The sequence below is a fragment of the Xyrauchen texanus genome, chromosome 29 (genome assembly GCF_025860055.1).
Source record: "Xyrauchen texanus isolate HMW12.3.18 chromosome 29, RBS_HiC_50CHRs, whole genome shotgun sequence".
NCBI classification, from domain to species: Eukaryota; Metazoa; Chordata; class Actinopteri; order Cypriniformes; family Catostomidae; genus Xyrauchen; species Xyrauchen texanus.
Window position 1 is genome coordinate 23,315,750 of NC_068304.1, and position 14,272 is coordinate 23,330,021.

General features: G+C 41.5%; 1 protein-coding gene across 3 annotated transcripts in view; it reads left to right on the plus strand.

Moving 5' to 3' along the window:
* Positions 1 to 14,272, plus strand: part of mctp2a (multiple C2 domains, transmembrane 2a) — a 95,934-nt gene that overhangs the window by 36,529 nt on the left and 45,133 nt on the right. For all 3 annotated transcript variants that reach the window (XM_052097345.1, XM_052097344.1, XM_052097343.1), the window contains 4 exons: positions 12,337 to 12,479; positions 12,594 to 12,670; positions 13,133 to 13,244; positions 13,351 to 13,386. In XM_052097345.1, the coding sequence (XP_051953305.1) occupies positions 12,337 to 12,479; positions 12,594 to 12,670; positions 13,133 to 13,244; positions 13,351 to 13,386 (368 nt within the window). The remainder of the gene's footprint in view (positions 1 to 12,336; positions 12,480 to 12,593; positions 12,671 to 13,132; positions 13,245 to 13,350; positions 13,387 to 14,272) is intronic.

The window sequence follows — 14,272 nt, forward strand, 5'->3', positions numbered from 1 at the left end:
TAGCTGCTACATACACCTTCAAGGTGGAGGGGGACAGCCTCCCCTCCAACCTCTTCTGCAGGTATGAAAGCACTGACTTAACTGCGCACCTCTGTGGGTCTTCAGCCCGGGAAGAACACCAATTTGTGAACAAGCACCACTTCAGGGCGTAAAGTTGCCAGGTAGAAGGGGCTCTGGCTTGGTTGATCTTGTCTACGACAGCAGGTGGTAGATCAGCTAGATCTTCCGCATCCCATCCAGGGGCCAGACGTGGAGGTTCCAGAGGTCTGGGTGCGGATGCGAGAGCGTGAAAGAAGGTCCTTCCTCAGGGGGATTTGCCAGGGAGGGGCTGTCGTGAGGAGTACAAGATCCGAGAACCAAGTCCAAGTGGGCCAATAAGGAGCCGCTCCTCCCTGACCTTGCACAGTACCTGTGCAAGTAGGCTCACTGGGGGGAATGCGTACTTGCGCAACCCTGCGGGCCAGCTGTGTGCCAGCGCGTTTGCCCTGAGGACAGCCTCCATTCGGGCGTACCAGATCGGGCAGTGGGAGGTTTCTCGGGAGGTTTACAGATCTACCTGGGCCTTGCCTTTCCATTCCCAAATCAGCTGGACCGACTGGGGTTGAAGCCTCCACTCTCCACTGGGCAAGCGTTGTCATGATAGCATGTCCGCTACCACGTTGAGGTTGCCTGGGATGTGAGTGGCACGCAGCGACTTGAGGAGACGGCGGGCGAGCTATGACATGTGATGGGAGCGTACGCCACCGTGGCGATTTATGTACGCTACCGTGGTGGTGCTGTCTGATCGAATCAAGGCGCCCCAACCCAATTTGGAGGCATCTGTGGTGACCAGGACGCATCGGGACACCTGCTGCAAGGGGACTCGAGTCTGGAGCCAGTGCTGAAGCGGTCTCATATACATCAACGTCAGTAGCTCGACCGCTGTGGAGGATGTAATGTGCCCCAGAAGCCTCTGGAAATGATTTAAGTGGACCGCTGTGCCCGGCCTGAATGTGGTGAGGCATTTCAGCACTGACTGTGTGCGCTCGTTGGTGAGGCACGCTAACATTGAGACTGAGTCTAACTCCATGCTGAGAAAAGAGATGCTCTGAACCGGGGTGAGCTTGCTCTTTTCCCAGTTGACCTGAAGCCCTAAATGGCTGAGGTGCCTGAGCACCTGGTACCTGTGGGCGCATAGTAACTCTCAGTTGTGGGCCAGAATGAGCCAGTAGTCGAGGTAGTTGAGAATGCGGATGCCTTCTTCCCGAAGCGAGACAAGGACTTCCTCGGCAACCTTCGTGAAGACGCGAGGGGATATGGACATGCCAACGGGGAGGACGTTGTACTGATAAGCCTGGCCGTCGAACGCGAACCGTAGAAAGGGTCGATGTCGAGGCAATATTGAGACGCGGAAGTATGCGTCCTTAAGGTCTACCGCTGCGAACCAATCTAGATGCCGGACGCAAGTTAGAATGTGTCTTTGCATGAGCATTTTGAACGGGAGTTTGTGCAAAGCCCGGTTGAAAACTCGCAAGTTCAAGATCGGTCATAAGCCGGCGACTTTCTTGGGTACGATGAAGTAAGGGCTGTAGAAACCCTTCTTCATCTCGGTTGGAGGGACAGGCTCTATCGCGTTCTTGAGTAAGAGAGTCGGGATTTTGACACGCAGGGATTTGGCATCTTCACTGTGTAAAGCGGACTCCCCCAGCTTGACGGATTGGGAAGCGAGAGCCACGCATCCAAGCTCCGTGCTAGGGGCTCTATGGGGATGATTATTTTTTACGTACCAGGTGGGGCTTCGCAGTGGTGTGGAGTAGCTAATGCGGTGTCGGGAGGCAAAAACGTGTCCCGAGGCTCTGGTGCTGAGAGAAGACTTGAAGCACTTACCTCGAATCTCCGCACACCCAGCGGGGGGCAGGTTAGTGACTGAGGAGGAGGTCCTATGGAGGCGTCCTCTAGACTCATCAGGGGGACAACAGTCGTGGGGCTGGAGGCAAGAGGTCTGCGTCCAATGTACCGGGACTGTTGAGTTGTGGCTGCAGAGTGCCGTGAGAATGGCATTTGCAGGCCAGGTGACCCAGAGACAAAGGGAATTGCTCTTTTATTGAGAAGTAAGTAAACTTAACTGAAAATTCTCCTCCCGGCCCTCCATCAGGGGACAGAGTGGTCTGCTTACCAGCTCTGGAGAAAACATCTTAGTCCCTGGTTCGTCTGTCTCAGGAACGCTTGGGAGCCTTCCGGGTCCTCGAAGGGGTTCGTGAGACAGGGGGTGTGCGCCTCCTGGGTCTGAGAGCTGGGCCCGTGTTGAGGTGGAGCTGTGTGTTTCTTAGGCACCGCAGGGGACGCCCTCAGCGGGTAGACGGGGCACGGCCCGCCCTGGAGGTGCGGCTGGGCATGATGTGAGATATGGCCTCCGTCTGCTTTTTAAACGCTGAGAACTGCTGGGCAAAGTCATCTACAGTGTTGCAGAAAAGGCCGAACTGGAAGACGGGTGCGTCGAGGAAGCGTGTTTTGTCCACTTCACGCATCTCAACCATGTTCAACCATAGATGTCATTCCTGAACCACGAGTGTGTTCATCGCCTGCCCGAGTGACCATGCTGTGACCTTCGTGGCCCTGAGTGCGTGGTCGGTCGCTGAGCGCAGTTCCTGCAACACGTCGGGATCAGGAGAACCCAACTGCAGATCTTTAAGAGCCTTGGCTTGGTGGACTTGCAGGAGGGCCATGGCATGCAGGGCAGAAGTGGCCTGTCCGGTGGTGCTTTAGGCTTTGGAGGTCAATGAAGACTTCATCCTACAGGCCTTGGAGGGGAGCACAGGGCGACCCCGCTAGGTGGCTGCATTCTCAGGGCACAGGGGGATCGCAACCACTCTGTCCACCTGGGGGACCGCCGTGTACCCGTGGGCCACTCCGCTGCTGGGGGTAGTGAGAGCGGATGAGCGAGAGCCACAGTGATGGGTGGAAAAGGGTGTTCTCCACGAACTCGTCAGCTCATCATGCACTTTCGGGAAGAAAGGAACCGGGGGCTGTGAGCGGCGCGCAGACCCGAATCATCCAGACGCGAAGGCTGTGGGGAGGACGGAGGGTTCCAGTTCAGCCCCACGCTAATCCAGTCCAGCCCTACGCTAACGGTGGCCCGGGCAAGCATGTCGGACCTCTGGGCGTAAGCCTCAGACTGGGCGTGCTGGCCCTAAGGTGGCAGCCCAGTCGAGTCATCCGTGTCAGACGCTGGACAACTCTCCGATGAAGCAGTGAGCTCATCCAGCTCGGGGGGGGCTCAAGAGAATAGGCAGGCTTGACGGAACTCAATGAGCGTGTCAGAGGGCGGGTGGTTAGCGGGGACGTACCCGGCGAAACCGCGTCCGCTGCCATCCCCAAATCGCCTCCATTGCCAGCTGGGTCGTCCTCAATCCCGTAGGAAGGAGCGACACAGGGGGCGGCTGGAGTGACGTTCCTCCTGAGGAAGGAAAGCCGTGACCGCAACGTTGCCATGTTCATGTTCTCGCAATGAGAACATGAGCCATCCACAAACGCAGCCTCGGTGTGATCGCTGCCCAGACACACGAGACAGTGCCTGTGGCCATCAGGAGCAGAGAGAACTCTACCACATCCAGGAACTACACAGGGGCGGAAGGGCATCTTTATAAAGATGAGTCCTGAAATGGACGTTCAATGCCAGCTGTGTATAATGCTCTTTTAGAGAAAATAACTCTTTTAGAGAAATAACTCTTTTAACTGCGCTGTTGAAGTGCCCAGGGGCAAAGCTGCACTACCGTGCAGAGAACGGGAAAGCCGCTGATGTGCGCCGTAGATCCAACAGCAATCGCTCAGAGATGGGAGGAACAGTGTGTGACTCGCAGCTTGCTGCATACACAACCGGTTGTTGAAAATTTCTGAATGAAACGGATACATTTCCCTCCCTTTATACCTGTATGTCTGGGGACGGGACATACAAATTCTGTCTGACAATTTCTCATTTGCCTTTTTTCATAGATCAGAGATGCAAAAGGCTCTCAAGAGAGACCTCTAGTGTCGCTTCTTCGACACAACGTCGAAGTGAGCGACAGATGGGGAACAGGAAGTTTTAATTTAGGAAGGATTGTTTGAATTCATCATTGCTGACGTTTGCAATCTTCAGTTCAAATGTTGAACCTAGATACAGTAGAGACACAGAAAATACTTCTATCACGCAAGCGTTGAGAAACAAATGTGCTGTTGTTTCCTAACATAGTGCCAATGCAAATAGAGTCGTAGTGAGATGTTGGTTCCTAGAGGGTTTCATAATAACTGATGTCATGTTGCACAATGACTTAATGTTGTTTTTTTGTTGTATTCCTTAAATTTAGTTTGAGAGAGAGAGAGAGAGAGAGAGAGAGAAATTGAATCTGCCAAGATTTTTCTGAAATCCTACAGGCAAATGTCATTTGATACCCAGAGCAGTTTTTAGACGTAGTGCCATTGTATTTGGCAGGCCTGAAGAAGCTGATTGGGCACCCCATTCTCATATTTAATGTCACAGGTGTATGCCCAGAGGCTAATAATTACCATCTCTACCTCATTATTTTTCATATTTAGAAATGATGCCAGTCATATTCCTTTCTGTGATAAAATGTTCACACAAGGTATAGACTGAGAAATCCTGTTGGAGACAAAAAACAGACCAGATATTGTGCATAAAATGTGATCATTTACTTTCTCAAAACCGTCAACACATCCAAGTCGCAAAACTCAGAATTTCCAAGCCCATTGTCTTCAGCAGAAGTCATTTTACTTCTTTAAAGTTTGTTTAAAATTGATTCTCATAGCAATGCAGTGATCTTCGTAGAGTAAATATATAGAATATATTGCCCCCTGCTGGAATGAGAATCAAATAGCCAAGTAGTGAATGTCAATGTGGTTAATTTTTACTAGGCATGGGAACCACTACTCGAGTACTGGTACTCGGACATGCAATGCAATGATCGATCATGAAAACGATGCTCGATGGTGATAACACATGATGTGAGTTTTCACTTAATTCAAAATTAAGTGATAATTACCTGACAACTAAATGCAAACATGTCAAAGATCGAGCTTATTTTTAAATTTTGAGATTGATTACATTGTGATTTTGAGGGGTGCATTGATTGTCAGAGACTTTTCTTAGCAACCAAACTGATATATGACACTACAATGCTATTGTTGCGATTTTCAAAAGAGAGTATAATTAACTGTGTTTTGAACACCTGTCCTGCAAAACGGTTGCTAAACACGTTTTATTATAATTTAATGTAAGATCTTTGACTCGTTAATGGATATTATTTAATAAAAGTGAATGTTTGGTACTGACTGTAAACCTCCCTGTCCTAGGTGCCTAAATGTTTGCGTGACGTAACACGCACCTATATCTCGACGAAATGGGAATGAATGATTTCCGCACAAGTTTCCAAGTCTGACATAAAGTGCAATTCCTAGCACTATGCCCAGTTGAAAGGTGGAAATTCCAACTCTCTGAGTTGAATGGAATGCTTCATGAATCAACATGGCAACAACAATACGGAGCATCACGGCTTTCCCTTTTTTGTGGTAGTGGACTCAACACGCCGAAGCATATGTTTCAAACAGCTAGACAGAGCAGAGTTAAATGGAACAGAATGCAGAATCCTTCTAAACTTAACTTCAATTTAACACACAGTAAAAACGCAATGTTTTTTTTTTTACGAGTAGTAATTATAAATACTTAACAAATGTTTTTGCTTTTTGAGTATTTAACTATTTTCTTGTATGTACAGCAGATACAGTACATAATTTTTTACATTTTTCATTTATAACAAATAATAGCCTATTCTATTATATTTCTCACAAAAAGCACCTTTGGTAATACACTTGTTTGTTTATTTATTTTCAGACATAGTTTGTGATATCCCCATGTTTATGACATGTCATAGTAAAACCATTGTATTTGTTAAATTACCTTGGAGTACCTTGACAGTATCATGAAATATGAACATGATCAATCATTCGGTACCATGGCATTACCCTGGTAAAATAGTATGCGTAATGAAGGCATAATTATAAAGTGCAAGCGTGAGGCATATTAACTGTGTTCCGTGAATGCTGCAGTGCCCTTGAATAATGTACTGTATACACCTTTTTCCTGGGGGTCTTACTGTGGAAACGAATGTGGGTGGGACATCCACTGGAAGCCATTCTAAAGCATTCCCTAGGTCTGACCCTGTGTTTAACAGCTTGGAATAAGACTCATTTCGGATGATATGATTGCAAATGTTCAGCGCTAAATATAGTTGTAAACGGGGTGTAAAATATTTTGTGATTGGATCACAAAAACACATACAGAGGTAGTCAAAAACGACATTTGAGGTTTAAATGCATCCTGGACGGCAGCAAAGCACCACCTCTCACCTGTCAATCATCCTCCAAACAAAAGTTTAAACTTACGTGTGCATTTAAAAGGAAATAACCATCCCATCGGACAACTTGAAAAAGTGATTACATACCCAAATATGAGAACTTCACGGTCTGTCTGATTTAAACATGCAGGGTGACAAGAAGCACACCCATCTGAAGCTGAACTGACAGGTACTCCACTAAAACAACTGATCATTTTATTCAAAATGCTGTGCTGTGCTTAGATTAAATCTCAGCTGCATCTGGGAGAAACAGCTCACCGGTTTTTGTCTTTATGACTTTTTTCTTCAGTTTATTATCATTCAGTAACACACTGATCTAGTGATTGATATATGTCCTCATGAAATCATACACGCTCTCCTCAATATCCCAACACCACAATGAAAGAATGAATGGATGAACGCCGCAACAACATGTGTGTTTACTTGACAATGGAAATAGTGCCCACATTTCATGCTAAGCATAACGGGATGTAGGAAATAGTTGGATAACATTCGAGTAAGGGTAGCCGGTGGAGTTTCTGGTGCCCCCTAGGGTATGATGGTGCCCCCTAGGGAGTTGGTCCCCTACACATACTGCGTAACATGCTTTTAGGGAGCGGCCTGTACTGTGGTAGCCTAATGGTATTTTTCTGAAAGTGATTAGTCTAATTGCTTATTAGTTTCAACAAAATCAAACTGGTTTTGACTGAACCAGACAGCTCCTTCAGTGTATGTCAATATTCTATAGAAGACTAATTTAATTTATATCACTGAAAGCGATGTGACCGCTCCCATTATAATTAATAAATTAGGTCTTGGCTGATTTCTTTTGATTTTCTCATGATGAAAGAAGCACTGAGCTTTAAGGTAGGCCTTAAAATACATCCACAGGTACACCTTTCTGAATGACCAAAAGGGCACCTTTAGATTTGTGAATAAAATGGTCAGGCTTGCAACCCTGCTGCCTACGCTCTGTGCACGTCAGTGACCCTTGGTCGATATTATAGTACAAAAGTAAGTATGGGGAAAAGATACCATTATTATTAATATTATTTATCTGTGTGTGTGTGTGTGTGTGTGTGTGTGTGTGTGTGTGTGTGTGTGCGTGTATTTATCACTTTGTGGGGACCAAATGTCCCCATAAGGATAGTAAAACCCGCAATTTTTGACCTTGTGGGGACATTTTGTCGGTCCCCATGAGGAAAACAGCTTATAAATCATACTAAATTATGTTTTTTGAAAATGTAAAAATGCAGAAAGTTTTCTGTGAGGGTTAGGTTTAGGGGTAGGGTTAGGTTTAGGGGATAGAATATAAAGTTTGGACAGTATAAAAACCATTATGTCTATGGAAAGTCCCCATAAAACATGGAAACACTACAAGTGTGTGTGTGTGTGTGTGTGTGTGTGTGTGTGTGTGTGTGTGGCTGTTTGGAATACCAACAATGAAAATATCTGAAGGTAAAATTTGGTGTTGATCTAACCTCCAGTCAGAGCACATCACAATCTATCCACATAAAGTCTTGTTTATGCTGTGAGGTGTTACTGTATGTTACTGTACCTTGGCCAACTTAAGTAGAAACAATGTTTCAGGATAGATGCAAAAATGTAATGAATACATTTCTGAATAAAAATCACTGACAAACATCTGAATAGAACCCCAAGCAAAGACTTAAAGACCCATGTCAAGACTTTGAACTATGTAGTCAACTGTAGGGAAAACGTTTAATGATGTAGTACGGTTAATATGATTGTAAGATAACTGTTCAGAGTTCACATATCATTCATAAAGATATACAGTAGGCCTATATTATATATATATATATATATGTATATAGGGCTCATAATTAATACAAAAATATATTGAGATTGCAATTACAATTGCAACAATTAACTATTTGTGAAGAGTGTCAATTATAGCATTCTTTGTAGGTCAACTAAAGTTGTATCACAGTGTATCATTTATAATGTGATATTTTGAAGTGATTGAGCTGTGGAATTAATCTTAGATTTCTGTGTATTATTCATTCAGAATTTGAAGAACAATTTAGTTTTTTCCTGCTGCTAAAAGGACCAATTTGAAGTTGACTGTTTAGGCAATGTCTTGATTTACTGATGTATAAAAAAACAATTCAGGGACACTGTTCTAAGCTTGTTTTGTATGTGTAGCCTACATAACAAATATTTTAGCCTACATATGCCCAAAACAAGTATTTTAATGTCAATTCTATAATTTAACTTAATGAATACCAATATGAAGTGGAATAATTGGCCATTATTTTTTTCTCATAATCATGCAGCCCTGCTAATGTGGCTCATCAATTTAAGATGCACATTTCACCAGCTTTGTTTTTAACCATGTCAAAAAAAATTATTGATTTTATTTCGGAGAAACTGCGACCTCGTGTGGAGTTCATTGGAGAATTACACATACCCTTTTCTGCAGCTCATCTGCACTGTAGAGTGCTGCACTAGGCATTCAGAAATAAAATGAAATATTTTCAATAGTCTTGTTCATATTTGAGTATTTTCAATAAAAAAATTTTATAAAAAAATTCAAATGTACACTTTGTGTTTTTTCCTTTCTATTTCATATACTTTAGAGGTCAGTGTCTTCCTGTTAAACTTTTGCAATTATTGGAGATTTTTTATTTTATTTTTATTATTAATCTATAGTCCTGTGTGTGTGTGTGTGTGTGTGTGTGTGTGTGTGTGTGTGTGTGTGTGTGTGTTACATACACCTTAGCTAAATACATAAATTCAGTTTTTCACAATTCCTGACATTTAATCGTAGAAAACATTCCTGTTTTAGGTCAGTTAGGATTACTTCTTTATTTTAGGAATGTGAAATGTCAGAAGAATTATTTATTTCAGATTTTATATCTTTCATCACATTCCCATTGGGTCAGAAGTTTACATGCACTTTGATAGTATTTGGTAGCATTGCCTTTAATTGTTTAACATGCGTCAAACTTTTTAGGAAGCCTTACACAAACTTCTTACACTAAATTTCTGGAAGTTTGGCCCATTTCTCCAGACAGAACTGGTGAAACTGAGTTAGGTTTGTAGGCTTCCTTGCTAGCACTCACTTTTTCAGTTCTGCCCACACATGTTCTATCAGATTGAGGTCAGGGCTTTATGATGGCCACTCCAATACCTTGACTTTGTTGTCCTTAAGCCATTTTGCCACAACTTTGGAGGTATGCTTGGAGTCATTGTACATTTGGAAGACCCATTTGCGACCAAGCTTTAACTTCCTGGCTGATGTCTTGAGATGTTGCTTCACTATATCCACATAATTCTCCTTCATCATGATGCCATCTATTTTGTTAAGTGCACCTGTCCCTCCTGCAGCAAAGCACCCCCCACAATATGATGATGCAACCCCCTATGCTTGACTGGTCTTCTTCGGCTTGAAAGCCTCACCCTTTTTCCTCCAAACATAATAATGGTCATTATGGCCAAACAGTTCAACTTTAGTTTCATTAGACCAGAGGACATTTCTCCAAAAAGTAAGATCTTTGTCCCCATGTGCAATTTGTAGTCTGGCTTTTTAATTGTGGTTGGAGCAGTGGTTTCTTCCTTGCTGAGCAGCCTTTCAGGTTATGTTGATATAGGACTCGTTTTACTGTGGATATAGATACTTTTCTACCTGTTTCCTCCAGCATCTTCACAATGTCCTTTGCTGTTGTTCTGGGATTGATTTTCACTTTTCACACCAAACTAGGTTCATCTCTAGGAGACAGAATGCGTCTCCTTCCTGAGAGGTATGATGGCTGCATGGTCCTATAGTGTTTATATTTGCGTACTATTGTTTGTACAAATGAACGTGGTAGCTCCCAAGGATGAACCAGACTTGTGGAGAAAAACTAAAAGATTTTCTGTGGTCTTGGCTGATTTCTTTTGATTTTCCCATGATGTCAAACAAAGAGGCACTGCGTTTGAAGGTAGGCTACATAAAATACATCCACATGTCCAATTCAGTACACCTCCTATCAGAAGCTAATTGACTAAAAGCTTGACATCATTTTCTGGAATTTTTCAAGCTGCTTAAAGGCACAGTTGACTTAGTGTATGTAAACATCTGACCCACTGGAATTGTGGTATCCTCAATTAAAAGTGAAACAATCTGTCTGTAAACAGTTGTTGGAAAAATTACTCATGTCTTGCACAAAAACTGTCACTGCCAAAGCGGTAGTTTGCTAATAGTAAATCTGTAGAGTGGTTAAAAAAAATTGTTTGAAATGTATGTGTATGTAAACTATATATATATATATATATATATACATTTCAAACAATTGTTTTATATATATATCTAGTTTTTACTCTTTTATACTCCATATTTTCATCTGCTAAGATTCAGATGTTTTCTGAATTAAAGGGATAGTTCACCCAAATTTTGACAAATAATGTCATCATTTACAGTACTTGCCCTCTTGTTTCCAATCCTGGTGGAATACAAAAGGAGATTTCAGGAAGAATGATGGTCTCAGTCAACATTCACTTTTATTGTATGGAAAAAGATACAAAGAGAGTGAATGGTGACAAGTATTCCAAGGAAAAAGAAAGTCATGGAACAGCATGAGGGTAAGTACATAATGACAGAATTTTCATTTTTGGGTGAACTGTCCCTTTAAGTCCCCATTGGTCTGAAGCCATTTGCATTCTCCCTTCTTCTTACTAGTTGAATCCTCAATGTGTCTGCCAGGACAGCGTTATGGCGATGATGTTGTCCCCTCTCGTGCCTGTTCCACCACCTATATTTGCTTAACAATTAACACCCAGCCTGCTCCCCGACTGACACTACATCCAAAAATCTGCCGTAATTCCCCTCCCTCCCGTTTTGCACTATCCTCCATTTTCCTTCTGTTAATTTCCGCCGTCACCGTTCTCAGTCATGCCGGAGCTCTTCTCCTGGCTGCTTGAGCCCCTTTCCTCCTGTCAAGCTGCCTGGAGGTTTACTTGTCAGCTGCTGGCAGGGAGGAGCTGCCTCCTGGAGATGTTCATTTGGAAAGGCGAGCTGACAGGCCTGACAGCCCGTCCCCACAGGGCTTTTGTCATGTGATTCCAGGCTCCCCGCAGGTTCTATCAAGCACTCCTTTATCCATCCAAACAAATGAAGCGATGGACTCTTTCTCTCATATGTTTTTTCCTTCTTACCAGCCAATCTGCATACCACAGCATAGACAAAGACAGACCGCTCTCCCTCCCTCTCGCACAGACAGACACAAGGCAGACTTTCTTAACAGGCTTTGGAGATTAACACTGCTTGCTCTCGGTTTCTGGGGTTTTAATGCACCAGCTTTAAATTAACAGATTCAGATAATTTTTACTCATTCAACATCAGCCAGCTAAAATCACTCTGTGTCTAAAGAAACACGCTGTCCACCCTCCCTATGCCTCCTACGAACGTTCCCTAAATTATGAGTATTTTAGATTATTCAGTGCCTGAAAGATGTGCACTGTGTTTTAATATATCTGTGTTCATAGAGTTTGGGTGAGAAGTTCTGATGATCTAATCCAGTTTCTTCTGCATGCTTTGTCATTTGCTATTTGTCATATTTGCTATTTTTCTTTCTTGAAACGTGTTGCACTGAAACAAGAAATCATCATTATGTTTGTTTCCAGTCATTTAACTTGTCACATTTGTTTCTGTCATTTTTTTCTAGATTTTCCTTTTCATAATTTACTGAATTCAAAGTGGTTGAAAAAGTGCTGTGAACTTTACATCTGGCACCACTTTGATTTTGCTTAAAATTTAAAGGCAGCAATGAAACTTGTGTTTTAAATTGTATTGGTTTGAAATTTGGTCATTAATGCTAGGTTTTTCAAGAATGGACTTGAAGATTAACTTGAACTTGCAGCACAGTAATAATGTTTTCATAATCTTTTTATCCATTGAAGGTGTCACAATAATTTCTGTAATTTTTATTCTTTCTTTCTTTCTTTCTTTTTTTCACTTTTTCAACAGGAACAAGTGACCCATTTGTCAAATTCAAATTAGATGGCAAGAACATCTACAAAAGCAAAGTTGTTAACAAGAATCTGAACCCCATCTGGAATGAATCATTTTCCTTTCCTGTCAGAGACCTTGATCAGACTGTTCATATCAAGGTTTGAGAAATATTTAAATAAATTATACAAATAATAAGATAAATAATGCAAATTGTTTAATAACAACAACAACAACACTAATAGTGATCATCTCACAATTATGATTAATTTCAGGTGTACGATCGTGACACAAGATCTAATGACTTTATGGGATCAAGCAGCTTTGCTCTCTATAAACTGGAATTGGACAAGTGAGAAAAGCTTTTAGTATATCGTTTTCTAATATACTAAAGTCTAATAACCCCTCTTATTATCAAATCAAAGTCATTCTTCATTATTCAAAAGGTAACACTTTACAGTAATTATGTATATGTTAAAACCTTTAACACAATAATCAACATGAATTAACAATGAAATACTTTTTCTGCATGTTTTTTTCTTGGTTAATTTTAATTTCTACATGTAACAATACATTATAAACAGAATGTTAGCATATTAGTTAATGCATTATGAACTAACATGAACAATAGTTTATTTATAAAATAACAAAGATTAAAAAAATAATGTTGTAAAAATATTGGTCATTATAAGTTCATTATACCATTGCATTATCTAATGTTAGCATACACATTTATTGTAAAGTGTGACCATTCAAAACTATTGCTATAAGTATTTTTGTGGATAAAAGGTTTGTGAATTTTCTCTCTCTGCAGAACTATTTTGTTGACACTGTGTTTGGAAGATCGCAACGGTGTAGAGAAAGATATGGGAGTAATCATTATAGAGGCGTCTCTGTCCATACGGGAGGAACCTGCCAAAAGAAATGTATGGCTCTCGAATATAGGCTTTTTAGTGGGAACATGCAATTAGACAATATATCAACATACAAGATTTTTTTTAACATAATTTCCATTTGGCACCTATTTTTCAGAAGTGGCTACTGAGGAGAAAGGGAAGCTTCAATAAGGTATGTTATTAACAAATTCTCAGCCTTTTTATTTCCACGGACAAATAATTGATATTGTTGCCCATACAATTTTTGCTCAAGTTATAAAAAAAACAGCCACACAGTACATACTCCATGCCATGTTTATTTCAAATGCACTATAATCCACAAAATGTGTGTATTTTTAATTATATAGTATATCGCAGCAATAACTTTACTCATAGATATCACGTATATGTCCACTGGAGGGCAGTAGATCCTCACCACCTTTCGCACATAGATACTTATTATGTACAACATTTCTGCTAGTCTCTTGACTTGATATCCACCTTCACTTATAGTGAGTAAATTCCAGAACTTCAACAGAGAGAATATATTTTGTTTATGCCTGTGATTGTCTGATGTGATGTACCAATCCTTTAAATCATTATCTAAACAAAGCATGCAGTCTTCCTTACATTCTGTGTAGGTCATTATATAAATGAGAGTTTATTTACCAACTTACAGCTGTAGGAAATAGTTTTAATTCTTCAAGGCCGCAGAAGCTTATAATTTCTGTGCTGTCGAACAAAAGCTCTGTTGCTTAGTAGAGTGGTGTGCCAGTACAGTGAAAAAAAGTTAAGTTTGATGTTATTATGTTTGGTAATGAACTTCAAGTCAAAGTTAAAGTAAAGCAGTAAGAATGCAAGGCAAAGCTGTGTATTTAAGGTATAGCTGGATTGGAACATCCATGTTGAGTAAAAAATAAGTGGATAAAACTGAGATAAGTCATTAACAAGAACTAATTTTACAAGTTTAGATATGACTATTGTTAGATTTGTAGATTGTCTTTAATAGTTGAATGTCACTTTCACCTCAAAATTAAATGGAAAATGTATAGTATGTAAAATTTATGTAAGAATATTTA